The 20,608-nt window shown below is 30.1% G+C and overlaps 3 protein-coding genes across 3 annotated transcripts in view; 2 read left to right on the forward strand and 1 right to left on the reverse strand.

Moving 5' to 3' along the window:
• Positions 1 to 7,880: 7,880 nt before the first annotated feature.
• On the reverse strand, positions 7,881 to 9,092 carry LOC123296293 (zinc finger protein 253-like). The gene is made up of 3 exons (XM_044877754.1): positions 8,717 to 9,092; positions 8,264 to 8,599; positions 7,881 to 8,137 (listed from the first exon to the last, which is right to left on the reverse strand). The coding sequence occupies exons 1-3, from the start codon at positions 9,090 to 9,092 to the stop codon at positions 7,881 to 7,883; spliced, it is 969 nt and encodes a 322-aa protein (XP_044733689.1).
• A 1,222-nt stretch (positions 9,093 to 10,314) lies between these two features.
• On the forward strand, positions 10,315 to 12,702 carry LOC123296637 (RAB6-interacting golgin). Its single transcript, XM_044878193.1, has 4 exons — positions 10,315 to 10,483; positions 10,616 to 10,988; positions 11,067 to 11,207; positions 12,325 to 12,702. Exons 1-4 carry the CDS (start codon positions 10,411 to 10,413, stop codon positions 12,521 to 12,523), a joined length of 786 nt encoding a protein of 261 aa, XP_044734128.1. The 5' UTR covers positions 10,315 to 10,410; the 3' UTR covers positions 12,524 to 12,702.
• A 3,418-nt stretch (positions 12,703 to 16,120) lies between these two features.
• The window catches only part of LOC123296624 (neprilysin-1-like), a 76,041-nt gene continuing 71,553 nt past the window's right edge, over positions 16,121 to 20,608 (forward strand). The window contains exon 1 of the mRNA XM_044878178.1: positions 16,121 to 16,203. The gene's annotated coding sequence lies outside the window, so the exon portion shown is untranslated. The remainder of the gene's footprint in view (positions 16,204 to 20,608) is intronic.

The raw sequence follows: 20,608 nt of genomic DNA on the forward strand, positions 1-20,608 counted from the left end.
AAAAATTGAAAACTTCGATTTTATTCGTTACAGACGTTTTCGTAAAATTTATGACGTAATCATATTGCTGATTAACTTGACTATATCTCACGCTTTAAATATTTTTACTGACGTTATAAGCAATAAATAAATAGTAAAATATAAATTCTTTTAATGTGTAGCTTATAGGTGATCGATTTTTTTTTACTCCCATTCAATGTTTTTTGCAATAAAAAGGACAGGAAAAGCATTTTAATAAAAAAAAAAAAGAACAAACAAATAGGGGGTTTTAGTGCTGAAAAAAATGATACTAGCTGAAGTCAAATTCGATGGAAACTGTAATAGAAAACACGGTTTTATTTCCGTTTTTTTCTTACTTTTCATGGTTTCATTTGCTAGATTAATTATCATCGAGATTGTAGGGCAACTCTTTACGAAGACAAATGCTTTTTTATTTAAATAGTCGTAGAATTGTTTCGTTACCGATCGCACGCGGCTTTTCCGAAGTATCTATTTTTGCATTTTCGCTAATTGTGCGGAAAATTTATATCATTTATCGACAAAAATTTTTTACAAAAGATACCATTAAAACCTACAATTTAAGCCTCGAACGGATTTCCATCGAAATTCCGTTTTTCCTCGAACAGAGTTATACAGTCCGAGAAAATAAATGGGGAAAACGTGATTTTCTCGCGATAAAACCGTGTATTCTCGTAAAGTTTCCATCGGATTTAACTTCAACTAGTTTCATTTTGTCTATTTTTTTAGCGCTACAATCCCTATTTTTTGCTTTTTTTTAAAATGTTTTTTCGTGTTTTTTTTTTTTGGCAAAAAATCGGTTTGTCGAACCTTTTCGATTGTTTTTTTTAAATAACTTCCTACAGGTCGATTTTTTCAATTTTTTTTTCTTAAAAACTAATGTTTTTCTTATAGTTATCTTATCGAAAAAAAGGACGGATAAATATTTTTCAATACTGATGTAGTTTGTGCCGCAGATACTGTACTTGTTTTGCATGTTGCCTAAATAAGAAAAAATATAAACAAAAATATTGAACGTCTATAAATTATATCGGTTTTTACATTTGAACTTTTTTTAAATCGTAAATTTTAATTTTAAATGTATTTTGATAAATTGAATATACGGGAAATAATTCAATTTTTTTATGTTAGGGTAGAATAATCACGATACTTATTACAAAAGGTAGACGATTTCGTAAATATTACGCCTCAGCCCATTTGCTACGTTAAATTTTAACCAATCAGGAGCCAACTTTTGCTTACATCGTAATAGTACTGAGCCCTAAATTAAAAAAATTATATTTTGATTTAACGTAAAACACTAAAAATGTGCAAGTAAATCATTCCTATTAAAAAATTAAAATTCCTATTTTCGTTTAAAATTATAAAATCTTTTATACTTTAAGTTATGCCATCATGCCAGTTACCAAAAATTTTTACGTACGTATCGTGCTCGTTCTACCTTAAAAGAGATCGTTTTTTTTTAATATACATTTTATTATTATAAAAAATTAATTTAATTCTATTGAATATAAAATATATTTAGAGTATTTTGGGTAAATTTTTAACAAAGTTGAAACAAATTATTTTAAAAATAAATTATTATTAATTACAAATACAATTTTATTATTTTTTTCCGGTAAAATCTAAAACCCTCCATCATAAAAAAAATATTTAGTGGATACGACACATCGTAGCTTTTCCTGAACCTGTTCTGATTACACAGCTTGGCTGTGGCCCTGATGTGAAATCATTTATTATAATCTAAATTGCCAAAATACCACATGAAAATGGTTTTTGAACATTGTGAGTGTTGATCTAAAATACTTAGTTGATTAAATGTTTTTATAAACATCACTTGAAAATGGATTTTAAATAGTGCGAAATTGTTCGTATTGAACTAAAGCCTTTAGTTGACTAAATAGTCACATAAAAGAATATATAAAATAGCCATTCTTAAGCAGTTTTTAATAGCAGTCCAGATTTTATGATTTAAAAAAAATTTGCATTTTTATATAACCAACCAACCAATAGGCGCTACATCCCGGGGCAGGCTTTGACCTCTTCGACCACTCTCTCCCAGATGGCTCGGTCCTTGCAGGTCGTCGACAACTTGGTCCAACCATCTGAGTAGAAAATGGTTGCCTTCCTTTTCTTCGTGTGGCGTACACTTTGGCATGTTATATTTTTTTAGACATTCTTCCTCCACTTTGCACATGTCCGAACTATCTGAGCCTCTTTGATTCAATGAACTTCACAATATCTTCTCCCTTCAATATCTCCAAGATTTCTCTGTTGGTTCGGATGCGCCATTCTTCCTCGCTCACTCGGATTGCACCACAAACGCTTCTTATGATTTTTCGTTCAAATCTTCTTGTGACTGAGTCCAACTTTCACTGCCATATGTTATTATGGGTCGAATCAGGGTATAGGAAATGGTTAATTTTATCTTGCGTGAAATTAATTTGTTCTTAGGAGCATTAGAATTCAAAAGTATGCCCCGTTTACACTCTTTTTATATATTGTTTAAAATTAGAAACCTTTCAGAGAGGGGAAATAACCTGGAGGAGGAAAAGGTAATGTTCCGACTAGCATAGCAGAAGTTTGAAATTTCGAGAGCATATTGATTTTTTACTGTAAGTGACGTCATTTAAGAAAGGATTTTTCGAAATTTATCCCCTAAAAGGATGAAGGTTTGTATAAAAATATATACAATATAATAACAAATTAAATTAAATATATACAGAGTGATTATTAATAAAAACAAAATTTGTATTGATAATGTCTTAATAAGATGAAACGATCGTTAACAATTATTTTCAATAAATAAATAATTAAAAAAGCGTAATTAAGCAAATAAAAATTGTGTTTTTATTATTATTAATCATTATGGAACTCCACAAATTAAGGCTCAATACAATTAATATACAGAGTGTATTATTTTGTGTTTATTTAAACGGTTTTGTAGATTAAATTTTTATTACATCAAATGAAAATGGTTTTTCTCCAGTGTGAATTCTTTTATGCTTATCTAAAATGCATTGTCGATTAAATGTTTTATTACAAACATCACATTCAAATGGTCTTTCTCCGCTGTGAATTCTTTTATGTTGAACTAAACCACTTTGCTGACTAAATTTTTTATTACAAACATCACATGAAAATGGTTTTTCTCCTGTGTGAACTCGTTCGTGTTGATTTAAACCGCTTTGCTGACTAAATCTTTTATTACAGATATCACATGAAAACGATTTTTCTCCAGTGTGTATTACTTTGTGTTGATCCAAATGGTTTTGCTGATTAAATTTTTTATTACAAATATCACATGAAAATGGCTTTTGTCCAGTGTGAATTCTTTTGTGCTTATCTAAATTGTCTCGCCGATAAAAACTTTTATTACAAATATCACATGAAAATGATTTTTCTCCTGTATGAATTATTTTATGTTTATCTAAAATGCTTTGTTGATTAAATGTTTTATCACAAACATCACATTGAAATGGTTTTTCTCCGGTATGAATTCTTTTGTGTTGAACTAAACTACTTTGGCGATTAAATGTTTTATTACATACATCACATACACATGGTCTCTCTCCAGTATGAATACGCTTATGTATAATTAATCTGTCTTGACGATTAAATGTTTTCATACACAAATCACATGAAAATGGCTTTTCTCCAACATGAAGAGATTTTTTATGTACTATTAATTCGCTCCGTTTTGTAAATATTTTATTACATACAACACATGTGAAACATTTTTCTCCATTACCAATTTCATCTGCTAGTAATTTATTATCAATTGCATTAGTTTCTTGAAAAATTTTCACAGATTCTTGTTTAATTATTATATCCGTATGCAATTGTTTAGTTATTATTTCATCTTTTGGTAAATTACAATCGATTTCATTAATTTCTTCGAAGTTTTCAATAAACATTTCTTCTTTAATTATTATATCCATTGGTATTTGTTCTACTTTAATATCTTCAACTTTGATTAACGATTGATCTGGCAGTGGCATGTTCATCTTGAATATTCACTGAATAAATTTTCCAATGATTAAGATAATATAATAAATACCCAAGATATATCTTCGTGCCTCAAATTTAGACAGTGAAAAGTATTTACAATTCAAAATAATAAATTGAATCAAACGACTCTTTCCTGAGTTTGACATTTAATCATTCATACCAAAGAGGATAGGATAGAGAATAACAGCCCATAAGAGCTAATGTAAAATTATAGGGGGTATATTTAAGTACACATTAAAATACGTTAATTAACGCCAGATATTAATTTTTGTAAATAGCGGTTTTCACGCCAGATTTAGTCATTTAACTCCAAGATAGGTAAAAAAGACGCATAAATTGAGTAATGAGTATAGAACGACAACACAAGCTTGTACAAAATAGAATTAAAAACGATAAATATTTTTATTTTTTTTTAAACATTATACATTATATAGCATATAACTAAATTTTTGGCCCTTGCATTCGCCCTGTGATCTACGGGTAGAGATAATGGGTCTGGGGGTTTTTTGGCCCTTGCGTTCATCCTGTGATTGAATTCACTCTGTGATCTACGGGTTGGCCATGCCATTTAATGGGGTCGAGTTAGTACAAGTCTGCGGGTTTTTGGTCCTTTAGTTCACTCTGTGATTGAATTCACCCTGTGATCAACAGGTTGACCATGCATTTAATGGGAACGAGTCAGGACTGGCCTGCAGGTTAATTCATTTTTTTTAGGCTTGAAAATATTAACCAAGAAAATTGAGCATATTTTCCTGAATTAAAGAAAAACTGTAAGTTTCGGTATCTCCGCAGACGGATTCGTAATCTACGTAAAAAATGCTTGAAATTGTTTTTTCCCTGATGTTCTAGGATTATTTTTATGGAAAAGGGCCTAAACTGAACTTTTACCAAATTCGGTTTTGTCTCCCTCCAATGTTTTCTTTGTGGAGCATTTGGTCCAAATTCCTTTTTTTTTTTAATATAATAATAATAAAATCTTGTACCTGAAAATTTTTTTATAATATAAATACAATTTATTAAAACATAAAGATTTACATAATTCGTGTTAAACTAAAATATTTAGCCAAGCATTGTATGAAATCGTTTGTGTAAAGCTAAAGGAATAGCATTTGTAAAAGTTTTATCACAAACATCACATGAAAATTCTGTTCTGTGATTATCGTTTTGTTTAATTAAACTGTCAGAAAATGTTTTATCACCAATATCACATGGAAAAGAATTTTCACCAAGGTGCTGCCACTTTTTATGTTCAGCTAAACTCCTTATGACCTCATTTTGAAATGGTTTTTCTCTTTTGTGTTGAACTAAACTGCTTTGCTGACTAAAAAGCCTTTTTCGAGCGTGAATCTCTTTATGTCTATTTAAACTGTTTCGATGTTTAAATCTTTTATTACAGATATCACATGAAAACGGTTTTTCTTTAATGTGTAAAACTTTGTGTGTATCTAAATTAATTTGTTGATTAAATTTTTTATTACAGACATCACATTGGAATGGTTTTTCTCCAGTGTGAATTCTTTTGTGTTGAACTAAATTTTGAGGCCATCTAAATTTTTTGTTACAAACATCACATTCAAATGGTTTTTCTCCAGTGTGAATTCTTTTATGAGAAGCTAATTTACTTTGATGAGTAAATTTTTTATTACAAATATCACACGAAAGTGGCATACTTTTAGTGTGAATTCGTTTGTGTCCAAGGAAACTGCTTTGTCGTTTAAATGCTTTATTACAGATATGACATGAAAACGGTTTTTCTTCGATGTGTAAAATTTTGTGTTGATCTAAATGACTTTGCCAAGTAAATTTTTTATTACATACATCACAAGAAAATGATTTTTCTCCAGTGTGAATTATTTTGTGTTGATCTAAATGGCTTTGCCAAATAAATCTTTTATTACAAATATCACATGAAAATGGTCTTTTTCTAGTGTGTATTTTTTTGTGTTTATTTAAAATGCTTTGTTGAAGAAAAATTTTATTACAAACATCACATTGAAATTGTTTTTCCCCTTTTTCTAAGCTCGTTCTCTTTCCAGTATGGGTACATTTATGTAGAACTAAATCATTTCGCTTATAAAATGATTTTTTACAAAGATCGCAAGCGTATTGTGGACTTTTGGAATGAAGACGCTTATGTAAAACTAGATTTGTACAGTTTTTGAATATTTTATTACAAAAATCACACGAAAATTGCCTTTTCCCAGCGTGAACCCGTTTGTGTCCAATAAAACTACTTTGTCGTTTAAATGTTTTATTGCAGATATCACATGAAAACGGGTTTTCGTCAATGTGTACGATTTTGTGTTGGACTAAATTGCTTTGATTAGCAAATTTTTTATTACAAACATCGCATTGAAATGGTTTTTCTCCGGTATGAATTCTTTTGTGAATAATTAAATTGCTATGCGATGTAAATTTTTTATTACAAACATCACATTCAAATGGTTTTTCTCCAGTGTGCATTCTCTTATGCTGGACAAAATTGCTATGCCAATTAAATGTTTTATTACAAACCTCACATACATATGGTCTGTCTAGGTCTAGAGTATGAATATGCTTATGTAGAACCAAACTGGCTTGCTTATTAAATTTTTCATTACAATCATCACATGAAAATAGGTTTTCTTCAGTGTCAAGTGGTTTATGTTCGATTAATTCTTCAGTACCAATTTCATCTTCTGGTAAATTAGTATTGACTGGATTAATTTCTTCGAAAATTTCCATGAAAGATTCTTCTTTAATTATTATATCTGTATGTAGCTGTTCAATTTTAATATCTTCATCTTTTATTAGAGATTGATCTGGTATTGGCATGTTCATCGTGAATATTCACTGAATCTGAATAATAATTATAATTATGAAATAGAACTACCCAAGTTATTTCTTTGGACTTCAAATTCAGACAGAGAAATATATTTTTACAATTTAAAATAATAAAATGAATCAAACGATACTGAATTTTTGTTTTCCCACATTTATAAAATTTCCACAAATGACACTATTTCACTGTTGATGAGTGGTCGTCATTTTCTTTACTTATTTTCACAGACTTAACGTTAGGTACATATAGGCTATTCGCGAAAACATACGAGAGAATGATTTTAACGACTCTCTGTTCGCTGAACACAAACTTTTTATTGGAATTATGCTTTTAGTACGACTTTCGACGACTCGTCGAGCCTTTCTTTTAAAAGTACCTTAAATGCATAATGAAATATTAGCGGTCTATATTTATTTATAAGTCTGTGATTTAGTACTGACTTAAGTAAATTACGATATTTTAAACTCTCAACAGATGGCAAATTAGGAATATGTCAAAATAAACAAGTGAAAACAAACAACTAACTGGGTTAATTGTTGAAATACCATGTATAGACTGTGTTGATTATACTGTCACATTACACAAACATACAAGTCACACATACATAACTGATATTCCCATGTAATTTGCGCTCTCACGAGTAAATAGTGATGTGTACGCAAAATGTATTTATCTCTAACGGTTTACTCTATGTACCGAGTTTGAGAAAAATCGGTTGAAAATTGAAGTAACAGACATACCGACGGACGCAACATTTTTTAGAAACCACTTTTTTGGAATCAGGGACTCCGGGAATCGGGAAACTCCGATATCGATTTTTTTTTCGAATATTTAAATTAGCAAACAAACTAAACAAACTAAAAATTTTTGGGATAGTAGTTTGGTAGTACATTTATTAAATAATTAATCTGCACTTTGGCGACTTTACTTAAAAATGCTTCTAAAACGTCAAAAAAAAAACTGTATAATACAAATTTAATTTATTAAAAAAACAAAAAAGATTTACATAATTCGTGCTAAACGAAAATATTTAGCCAAGCATTTTATGAAATCGTTTGTGTAAAGCTAAAGGAATAGCATTTGTAAAAGTTTTATCACAAACATCACATGAAAATTCTGTTCTGTGATTATCGTTTTGTTTAATTAAACTGCCAGAAAATGTTTTATCACCAATATCACATGGAAATGATGATTTTTCTTCAGTGTCATGAGATAAGTTTTCGTCAATGTGAAAGTGTTTATGCTGTGTTAAACTTTTTCCTTCAATGTGAGTTCTTTTGTGATAATCTAAAATATTTTGCTGACCAAATTTCATATTACAAACATCACATTCAAATATTTTTTCTCCGATGTGAATTCTTTTGTGTTGAATTAAACAACTTTGTTGCCCAAATTTAATATTACAAAAATTACATTCGAATGTTTTTTCTTCTGTGTGAATTCTTTTGTGTTGATCTAAATCTCTTTGCCGTTTAAAGTTTTGATTACAAATATCACATGTAAACGGTTCTTCTTCAATATGTAAGACTTTATGTGTTTCTAAATGGCTTTGCCAAGTAAATTTTTTACTACAAACATCACATTGAAATAGTTTCTCTACTGTGTGTATTCTTTTTTGTTGATTTAAGTTCGTTTTCTTTTCAGTATGGGTACGTTTATGTAGAACTAAACCATTTCGCTTATGAAATGCTTTTTTACAAAGATCGCATGCGTATTGCGGACTTTTAGAATGAATACGCTTATGTAAAACTAGAGTTGTACGTTTTTTGAATGTTTTATTACAAAAATTACACGAAAATAACTTTTCTTCCGTGTGAACCCGTTTGTGTCCATATAAACTGCTTTGCGTTTTGAATATTTTATTACAGATATCACATGAAAATGGTTTTTCGTCAATGTGCAATATTTTGTGTTGATCTAAAGTGTTTTGTTGAGTAAATTTTTCATCACAATCATCACATGAAAATAGGTTTTCTCCAGTATCAATTTCATCTTTTATTAAATTACTATTAATTACAGTAACTTCTTCGAAAATTCCCACAACTGATTCTTGTTTAATTATTATATCCGTATGCAATTGTTTAGTTATTATTCCATCATTTAGTAAATTACAATCGATTCCATTAATTTCTTCGAAGTTTTCCATAAAAGTTTCTTCTTTAATTATTATATCCATAGGTAATTGTTCTACTTTAATATCTTCAACTTTGATTAACGATTGATCTTGTAATTCCATGTTCATTGTGAATGAATATTTACTGAGTAAAATTTTCTAATAATTATGATAATAAAATACCTAAGTTATATCCTTAGGCTTCAAATTCAGATAGAGAAATACGATACTGACTTTTTGGGGCAATAGTTATTCCAATATTTGTTAAATTTCTACAATCGAAATGTTTCAGACGTTACAAATTTATTATTAACTGTAAACTATCGGGCAGTACGTTTTTGTTTTAAAAAATTAAAGAAATCCGTCATTTTAAGTTACTTTACCCAGCCATAGTGTCATACAACTTATTTTCATAGACTCATTGTTATATATAGACCATTTGAGTAAACACGAGAGAAGAGTCTTAATGACTCATTGTTGGCCGTTGACAATTTGGGACTCCTCTTTGGAACCCTGCTTTCCTTCTTGAAGCCAACCGTATTCTTCACTCTGAGCCTACGATAAAGCGTCTTTTTTTAATTATCAAGCCAATAAGACATTTTGTATTTTCTGAAACACTTCCATTAAGGCATTGTAAGAATATATGGCGTTCATAAAATATAAAAGTACTCAATGTTTAAAATTAATCTGCAAATGATTTTTATTATGCTAAGAAAATCACGTAACTTTACTCAATTGCCACCATAGCTTTTGAACTAATAATATATAGTATTTATAATATATATGTACCATAATTTGACCGTTCCACGTGCCTATCTATTAAAACTATCTAAAATTCACAATAATATATTAGTAGCAGCTGGTCTGATTTGCACAAAGCACCGCCCTTGGGCAACGATATAAAATGCCGACCTAAATTTCTTCAGATAATTCTGATACATTATTCTTAAATGCTATATTCTTAAAAATTCGTTATCATTTCAGAAAGCGTATTGATTAGCTGATTTAAAAATTATATGCTTGGTTGAGAATATGTTTCTGCAATTCAAAAGTATAAAATTCTTTCAACATCTTCAATATTTTTCGTCATGTCTAAAATCTAAAAATTTCATCATGTCCAAAATCAAATTCACATGCACGCAAAAATATTTTGACCTTTCGATCAGTTTGCCAACCTCAAAATTTGCCGCCTAGAGCCATGGCCCATTTGGCCCAATATATAAATCCAAGCCTGATTAGTAGTCTATTTTTAACTATAGGTCTGCGACTTACTCCTGACTTAAGTAAAATATGGTACTTTAAACTCTCAATAGATGGCAAATTACGAATATGAATACGTCAAAATAAAAAATTATGTCAAATAAGAATTAAAATTATGCCACATAGAAAAAAAAGTTTTTGAACCTATTCAACTTTTAAACCCATTATAAATATATTATAAAAGAGCATGTCAGGAAAATTTTCTGGCTTCAGTGAAGACGATATCGAAAAGTTGAAAAAAACTGGAAGTCTCAACAATGGTAATTTAATTTTATTCAAATATTTATTTAATAAATAGGTAGTTTCTAATTGTTGAAAGTTTTAAACTTTTTCTGTGCATTTTTTAATTTTTGAAACACTTACAACTTTTAACAATTTTCTTTCTTTCTTAGAAATAAAACCACGCGAATTAAAACCACCGAGGAAAAATCTTAGAAAAACTATTCCCGTTAAAGCACAATCTATTAATTTAAATTCAAACATGCCAGAAGAAATACCAGAAGGTGCTCGACTTAGTCTTCCAATAAAACAAAATGAATTATCTGCGGACGTTGGTAATGAATTAACAAAAATCTTAAATAGTAATAATAATAATAATTCATATCAAATTATTGAATTAAACGAAAAATCTCAAACAATGGAGGAAAAATCTAAAACTATTGAAGAAAGTCATATAGATTTAAGTAATTTTGAGGAAGAACAGAAACGAATGGAAGAAGAAAATCGTAGACGGAAAGAATTATTAGCAAAAGCTTTAGCTGATCGGTATAGCAAATCATATTTATTTTAAGATTCTTTCTAATGATTTTAATCGGTAATAAATGAATTGTTTTTATTTTTAAGAACTAAAAAAACAAATGCTGAAGTACAAAAATTAGAATCAATACAAAAAGAATTACAGAAATTAGATTCTATGCTATCGAATGACGTGTCAATATTAAGGAATCAGATTGAAGAGGCCAGTATTGAATTCATGCAATGCCAGTAAGTATACTCTAAGAAAGTCGATGTGTTTTTAGTCATATTTTGTCCTAAAATATTAGCACAAACAGTTTCGTTTGAAAGCATGCCATATTTTTGATAAAAGACAAAAATCCCATTTCAATAAAAAGCGTCGAGCAGTAAGAAACATTAAATGAGGGGTGGTGCCCAGATTTTTGGGCTACAGTCCAGGGTATCATGGATACAAAAGGCCCCAATATATTTTATTGTCCTTTTTTTTCCTATACCGTGTACCCACATCACTATAGAAAACAGTTTTTTTAACAAAATAGCAATTAGTTTAGTAATTAAGCAGATCGCTAAATAGTATTAGCCCAGGGCCTCACATATTCACGAACCGCCCCTGGTGATGGAGCTCTGTTACTCACGAGTTTTTGAACTTATAACTTCTTTTGGTACGTTGAGTACTTTTTTAGGTGAACAAAAATCATGGAACTCGCGTCATAGCGTGTGTTTGTAAATGAACTCCTCTTAAACGGATGGACCGATTTTGATGAAATTCTGTGTGCGTTCAAATTGATGCGAGGATGGTATAGATTTCCAATTCGGTCCACTAAAAAATGTTTTTGATGGTTTCGCACTTAAAAATTATTTCCATGAAATAAATGGTGGAAACGCATGTAAATAATAAATTACATTATATCTTACTTTTCAAATGTATTTATTTGCGCTCCCACCATATTTATCTAGAATTGTGAATAGCTATTTGAATTTTATTGAAGTATTATTTATTATTATTCAGGTTTTGTGAATTAGTATTTATTAGAGCTTTACTCTTTTTTTTTTGGGTTGAGGTCCACAAACCGTACAATACGTATTTAGGTAAAAACTTCTTCTTTATAAAAGTTTATGGTCAGAATTAGTATTTGAGAGCTATTTTAGAACGTCAATCTTCTGAAGGAGAATTTTCGTTCTATACAAGTTTATGTAAAGAGGAAAGTTGTAAGATTCAACTTTTCAAATCTGTAAACGTTCTGAAATGTCTGCAAAATACTACTCTAGGTTTTAGACCTGGAAGGTCTAACTCTGCATACTTATGACTATATTCGAAGCAAGCGTTCGTAGAGCATAATAATTGATTAATTTATTACTATTTTAGGAAACGTTTCGAACGCGTGGAAAAAGATTACACGTCAACAAAATTGAAACTTGAACAGAAGCGTGAGCGAAAAGATTTACTAACCCAACATTTATGTACCATTATTCAACAGAATGAGAAGCGTAAAGCTGATAAGCTTTCATCGTTAATGAAAGAATTGGAATTACCTCCAAATGAAATTGATGAAAATAATGTATGAACTTTCTCTATTGGATTATTTTTTTTCCTAATCAAAGTAAAGTTTATTAGGCACAAAATTATATCTCTCTTAGGCTAAAATTTTGAAAGACGATTCTTGTGTCCATCTTGAATAGAAAATTTTGTCTTGAATAGTATTAACATTTTTTTTATACGCTGATAATTAGCAACTAAACGACTATCCCGATTTTTAATAAACTTATATTTTTATATAAATTTTTATAGAATCTAATTTTTAATAATAAAAATATAAAATATAATTATTTTAAAAATCCATTATTGTTTTATTCATCTTAAAGTAATGTTTCTCAATCTTTTTTGGATCAAGAACAGTTTTGGAAGTTCAGAATGACTGCTAGCATCATTTTGTTGGTGAATATTATTTTCATTTATAGGGTGTGCGAGAGAACTGTATTCGTTGTGTGCGTAGTCATGGTAGGGATAATAAAATCGATGCCAGCGCTTTAAGTGAAAAATTTTGGAGATAAAGTGGGCTGTTATGACTAATTTGCAATTCTTTACATGTTAATGATATAGAAACTGTCAAATTAAAATGATTGAAAAACACTAATTAATTAAACTTAATGCATTAAAAATTGTGAAAATAAGAAATCAAATTGTACAAATATTATTTTTCAAATGTTAATTATCGTAATTATTTATTTAAATTTGTGAAACAAGAATATTAAATTTTAAATGTAAGTTTTCAATGCAATCCACACAATTATATATGCATCCATTAATTCTATAATTAAAGTAGTGTATCGTTGTCATGGAAACGAAATTCACGCTCGGAGCGAATAGCAGTGAGGGTGTTTGACGGTAAGAAAGAGAAAGCTGTCGGGTTACCGTATCATTTCTTGTATATTTCTTGCGCACTCTATTCTTATAATATCTCTATGGTTTGTTTAGTCATGCATATGAGCAGTAATATCGAAAATTGTGTAGGCAATGTACCGTTTTTTGTGCACTGTATTTGTAGATTTGTAGACATAAAGTCTCAAATATCAATTATCATCTTCGATAAAACAGCTGTTTTTTGTTTAACAAATTTTTTCATGTCTAGCCAAGTAAAACATTTTTGTCGAAATTATTTCATTTAAAATCAAATAGCAGTCTTTTTATCCAAGTATATTTTTAACACCATAGAAACAATATAATAAAAATTGAAAACTATTAATAATTTTTGTCCAATAATTAATATTTTCTTATTTTTGACAATTAACTATTCCCTTTTTTATTTTTGAAAGTTTTGATCCCTTGGAAACTAAAAATAACAAACATTGAAAAGTTTCTAGACTACAAAACGAGCTATTAGCCATAATAAATTAAAATGGTCCACCCTGTATAATTTGGGTAAGTATATTTCGGGTGGAAGTTGTAAATAAAAAAAAGATATTGGATAAAAAAAATTAATCATCTTCATCTCAACCGAGATTTGTCGAATTTATTTTTTATATTTAACCGCTTTATAAAACTGTAATGTTTGTCTACATTACCGACTTATTATTTAGTTTATGAATTGATCGTCAGGTTTCGCATAAAAACCACCAGGTATGAGAAAACCGCCCGGTACGAATTACATACCGGTACGCAGTGGAATATTCTCTCATATAGAGAAGAAAGAGATAACTTTTGTAAAAATCCAAAAGTTTGCACGTTAAAAGCTCATAATTAGGTATTTTGTATTTATTCAACTCAATTTTGCTAACTTATTTGTAGTATATTGGATGATTTTAGCATCTGGATATTTTCCCTTGAGAGTAACTTGATGATACACATTCGTTCATACATTAATGGACAAATGTTATTTTTGGATTTAGAAAATCTCAAGATGTAAGATTTTGTTGGAAAACTCATTTGCGTATTACTGTGTTTTATGTAGAGATAAAAATTTAACAGAAAGTGTAGGGAAAGTCACAGCTGGTATTCTAGCTAGAGAAAGTTAAGTAGCCGTAAGTTTTTTACAGTTCAGATATGTATGGAAAGTTGTTATACTTTTCACGAGGGATGGGGGCCAACAATGGAATAAGTGCAAAATATTGAGCATCCGCCGAGATTTTTTTTTATTATGGCTAATCTTAAGTTTGTTCTTTTTTCCCACTACTTTCCCCCACAATAATCGGACCAGGACTCGAACCCGGACCTCTTGGATTCATTTTCATATAACTGAATAAATATTTTCTCTTTTTTTTTTTGACTTGACAATGTTAACAAATATATTTCATTGTAAGTAAATTAATTGATTTTTCCTTTAATTTATGATCAAAAGTACATTTTCAGATATTTAATAAAGATTTTTATAGCACCAAAGACATGTGGCTCTTTAAGGAGATTAACTTAGATACCATTTTTGGTACTTAACACCTTTCCAACAATAGTTCAACAACGCAAGCAGGTGGTTGTTTGCGTGCGCTTCTATAGTAAAATAACTTGGGGCGAATAATATAGTTTCGCATATACTGGCGCACGACTGCAGAAAATTTTCGCTCAAAAAAGAATCACGAAGAATTAATGATGTTATTTACCAAATTTAATTTGATAAGTAGATATTATAGCCCATCTTTATTACTAGGATTTTGCGCAGGGCATGCGACAGGTACCAGCTGTGTATAAACATAGCTCGGCCATTCGACTGTGCTCCGTTGAAACTCACTAGAACACAATTGAGAAGGGTGGTGAGATCTTGGGTGTTCTGGGATCTCCGATGACCTCACTTATAGGGTCAGTATGGAGGACTTCGAAACCTCCATACTTGTTATATGTACCTGCAGAAAGTCGCAGAGTATAAGATTTTGAATATTTGGGTTCAAAATCTTCGACTCTTCAGTCTTGGGAGAAATATCGGTGGAGAAGCTTCACAAAATCTTATAGCTCCATTTGCTTAAAATACCACCTCGAAGCTATCTTACCAGGAGACCTTCGGGTGACAAGTTTTTCTCAACGAGGGCATAAAGGACTTCTTGGTCTAGGTGTTTGTGTCCTATTTTTTGTCCTCTTTTACCTATTATTATTACCAAATTTTATGTCCTCCGAAACAGCAAATATAAATTATGTGTATTGTTTCAAAAAAAGCTCGTTTGCCCCAAAAATTTCAGCTTGTGACATACAACGGACCGACAGTATGCTCAGAAAAATCAAGAAATAAATTTTGATCGAAATTTTTCGCCCGTCGTGTGGTAATAGATACTAGACTAATATCCTTACATCGTATGCGCACCTGTAATGTGGTAGGGAGATTTTCTATGTATATGGTACATAAAAACGGACGGTAGTAACAAACGGGAGCGGTGACGAAAGCGGTTTCTGCCACTACTGATAAGGTTTAAAATGCTACGACCACAAGATGTCAGGGCTCAGTGGTAACAAAGTATTATTTAAGGTAACATTTATATTTTATTATTGTGACAATAAATCTATTGTTGCGGACATGATTTTTCGCTATGACAACAATTCTTGAACTTGTTTTCGTGTTTTGATTGTTTTTTTTTATTGTTGCTAATTTATTTATTTTTTTTTGTGTTGTTATTTTTTGCGGGAAAAGACAATTTTAGAATTAAATTTATTTATTCATTTCTTTATTTTATTTTCGATAAATTTTGGTTAATTTTTTACTATCAACATACGGTCGACCGCGTGTATTATTGTGTTTTGTTTTGTACTACTACGATTCTAAAACAGGTGAGGAAAACGCATGTCTTTTTCATTTGATTTTCATTTTTGTAAATCAAAATTTTTGAAAATTTGTAACAAAATCATAAACATTTTATCGAAAAAAAGTTATATTTTTTTAAATTTTGTAGTTTTGAAAAATTTTAATTTCAAAATTGTTTATTTACTGAAATCTTAAAATCTGAAAAATAACCTTAGCATATAAACAATTTTTTTTTTTGAAAAATAAAACTGACTTCAAAAAAATGCACAAAAAAGTAAAAAATAATTGTAAAGTTAAAAATCCTATCAATGATTTGCTTTTGAGAAAATACGCTTTGAGGTTGTCGAAAATGAATCAATTTTTATTTAAGGACTAGCTGACCCGGTGAACTTTGTTTCTCCTAAAATTTATTTGATCAGCGATTATTAATCTTAATAAACCTGCAGCTTCAAATCATTAATAGCTATACAATGCTTAGTCTGCCCACTTAGCCCACTCGCTAGCCAACCCTACGCTTAGCCCGCCCGCTAAACACAAACTTTACTTGCATCTCTTGATCAATTAGATAGACTTCAACCTGGCTTGGGCTTTCGCCATGAGCCCGCTGCGCCCGCATCCAGCTTCAATTTCGAATTACTAATGCTTTCGAAGTTTTGACCGTATTTTTTTTTGGCAAACAATTGCAGAGATATTTGTTAACATTTTCAATCAATCAATCAATCAATAATCCCTGTATCCTGAACTTCCGTCTGTTTTGAAGTGTTTGTTTTCCTCTTTTAGAGGATATCTCTAAGTTCAGTGTGCTTTTTGGTAAAGGCCTCCTCTGACATTTTCCATTGTGTTCTATGTCTGGCAAACCTTCTCCAATAATGCCCGCTATGAGCTTTAACTCATCTTCCCATCTCTTAAATTGGCTTTCCCTTTTTTTCCATCTCTGGGATACGAGTCAGTCACAATTTTACTCCACTTTTCCTGAGTTCTCCTTATCATGTGGCCTGCCCATCTCCATTTTAGTTGGTCTATCTTTATAAGTACATTCATAAATCTTGTCTTGGCTCTTATAAAGGTGTTTTGTTTCCTGTCGAATTCAAAACTTTTTCGAAGTTTTGATATTTTTATTATCACCAGTACCGTATTATTTTGGCAAACCATTGCAGAGATATTTGTTGACATTTTATATTTCATAAAAAAAATAAACTTACCTTAAATCGTACCCTGTACTAAATTCTATTTTAGCTGAATTGAATAGTTTTGCCAATGAAATCAGAAAAGTGTATTATAAAAATTAAAAATTCTGGTATCCGTTGGTTGGTTATTGAAATGTTTACCTAAGTATTGGAAAAAGAAAAAAATAAGCGCACATTTTATTACTTTTATTAAATGGTATTCTGTTTGTTTTTTCATTTTTATAAAAATTAAAAAAAAAATGTACATAAATAATACAAAGAGAAAAGAAATTTTTATACCATGTATATATGAAATATACATAGTATATTAAGTTTAGTCCCAAGTTTGTAACGCTTAGAAATAATGATGCTACGAAAAAAATTTTGTCATAGGTGTTCATAAAATCACCTCAATAGTCCATTTCCGGTTGTCCGTCCGTCCGCCCGTCTGTGGACACGATAACTCAAAAACGAAAAACGATATCAAGCTGAAATTTTTACAGCGTACTCAGGACGTAAAAAGTGAGGTCAAGTTCGTAAATGGGCATCATAGGTCAATTGGGTCTTGGGTCCGTAGGACCCATCTTGTAAACCGTTAGAGATAGAACAAAAGTTTAAATATAAAAAATGTTCCTTATCAAAAATTAAACAACTTTTGTTTGAAACATTTTTTCGTAAACATCACTGTTTACCCGTGAGGGCGTCAATTATGCGGAAATTTTATAATATGTACTATACTTGATTAACATTTATGTATGTGTCACATGTTTGTATGTGTAATGTGATAAAGAAATCAATACTGACTATGCATGGTATTTCAACAATTAACTCAGCGAATTGTTTGTTTTCACTTGTTAATTTGTAATTTTTCTATCCAACCCCTCATAAGGTTAATGAAAAGTTCTGTTGATAAATTTTCTACTATTAAAGCTTATATCAACTAAATTAAATATTAATTTTCACAGTAAAATGAGGAAATAAATAAAATATTTCTTCGCAAAAAAACCTTTGACATAAATTTCGCCATAAAAGTTTTCCTTTAAATTTATAGTCAATTTGTTTTACATTCATGGTAAATCTAAAAGTAGGTAAATAAAATAATTGATATGACTTTTTATTAGCCGAATAATTTTATAACGCGTTTTTATTAGGTTGTCTGGTGTTATTTATGATAGTTCAAAAATAGGCTACAATTTATGTACAATTTAGTGCTCTTTTCTTACATTCAAGAAATATCTTACGCTTACAAATTCTTACGCCTATAATATCTCGACTTAACTAACTTCAAAGTTACGCGATTTGTAAATTTGCCTCTTTTATACACTATCTTACAAAAAAACATCTTTTAACAAAAAGAAAACCGACTTCAAAAGAAAAACTTTTCCAAAACAAATTAATATGAACTAAAAAGTAAGAAAATAACGATAATGTAATATAGTTAAAATTATTGTTATTTTTGGAGTCGGATTTGAAGCATACTACCCCGTACTTTCAAATGGCAAGGTTACTGTATTATCATGCATTTACCGTTTTCCCATAATATCAATGTTTAATATGCCTACTTTTGAAGTTATTTATTTATTTAAATAACCGGGCAACTTCCCCTAATATTTTCAGAATTGATTTAGACTTAGTCCAACATTATATAAACAAAATCAATCCTTTTATCAAAAACGGCCCTGGCGCTCGAATCCTTAAATTAAAATTTTTTTGTTTTTGAATTATCAGATTTAGATTACATGAGCACGAACAGATGTTTGAGACTGAAGTAGTGTTTTTTTTTAAAGCATAATTTATTGAGTAAATAGTTGTGTTTTATTAATTGAGTTCTGACAGTTTCAATATGAAGTGTAAGTACTTCAATTACATTTAACTTAACTCAATTGTTTGAAATTATATTTATTTATCATTTGATTTATTAAACGAGTTCAATTAATTTACAACTGATACGAAGAAATCTAGATTTTGTTTGTTTGTGGTCAATAAAAGAATCAGATCCGGACTTATTAACCGGGAAAATTGGAAATATGGTTTTTTATTTTTAAAAGGTCTCAGGATCTTTACTCTCACAGCTCCTGGAAAATTATATATATATATTTATTTATATAAGGCTTTTCTTAGGAATTCAATAAAATTGTTTTATAAGATTAATAAAAGTATATATTCTGCATTTAATTACAAAAATGTAAATTGTTTCACTGTCTGTGGAATGCAATTAGATATTAACAATCTGTCTGGAGACGTACCAAGTATAAAAAATAGATACATAGATATATCTCGAAATGGGCTCATACCATATTTTTCAAAAATAACGTATTAGTTAAAATATGTCATATCGAATGTCAAACTTGCGGTAAGTGAGTCATTCACACTAGGTTAACGTTTGGTAAGTAACGCAGTTTCAAGAGTCTCCCTTATTTGGCTTCCTAATTAGGTAGTAGTTTGGCAGCCATACTTGTTGTTGATAGTCCAAACTCGGTGTCCTTATAAGGCTACAGCTCGGAAGCCACACTTTAAACAACAATTAGGAAAACCTAATGTGGACAATGATAGAATTAAATAGAAATAGAAATCCAAAAGAAAATAATAGAGAGTCGAACTTACCCCCGACTAGGTTGAGGATCATCATTCCGAATGCATGCTACATTAGGTGTTATTACTTACACGGGGATGGACCAAACGGGGAATTCGGAATGCTTCATTCAAACCTTACAAAAACTAACTGAAATTTCTAGTCGGGATATTGCAGTTAAATATCCCCAACACACGTTGCACTTTCTCTTGAATTTATTCTTATGCCTGACTTCGGTAATAAGAGTTACCAGAAGGTTTGTGCTTGGAATACTCTCAAATGAGGCTGTTCCTGAAGCACTTCTAATAGCAGCCGAATTGCGAATGCTTGACTTCTGTAAGTCGTTGATTATAAGAGAGAGGCTCGAGTTTGAAATTTTAAAGATACGCCTAAATGAGACTATACTTCGAACACTTCTGAATGTAGTCGAATTCGGTAATCCTAACTTTGGCAAGTCTTTGGTTATCAGCGTAAGGCATGAATTTCAAAGATATGTTGAAGAGTTTCCTAACGACGGCCTAGTTTAAAAGCCTTACGGCATGCCATGGTTCGTTACAAAATAAGGTTTGAATTCAGCTTGCCTAATTTAAGAAAGGTTTTTCTAGTCGAATTGTTGAAAAGAAAGATAAGCAAAAAAAAAAAAAAAAACTTATAAACTTGCACTTATGTGTGTGTATTGAGTATATGCATGGG

The sequence above is a fragment of the Chrysoperla carnea genome, chromosome 3 (genome assembly GCF_905475395.1).
Source record: "Chrysoperla carnea chromosome 3, inChrCarn1.1, whole genome shotgun sequence".
NCBI lineage: Eukaryota > Metazoa > Arthropoda > Insecta > Neuroptera > Chrysopidae > Chrysoperla > Chrysoperla carnea.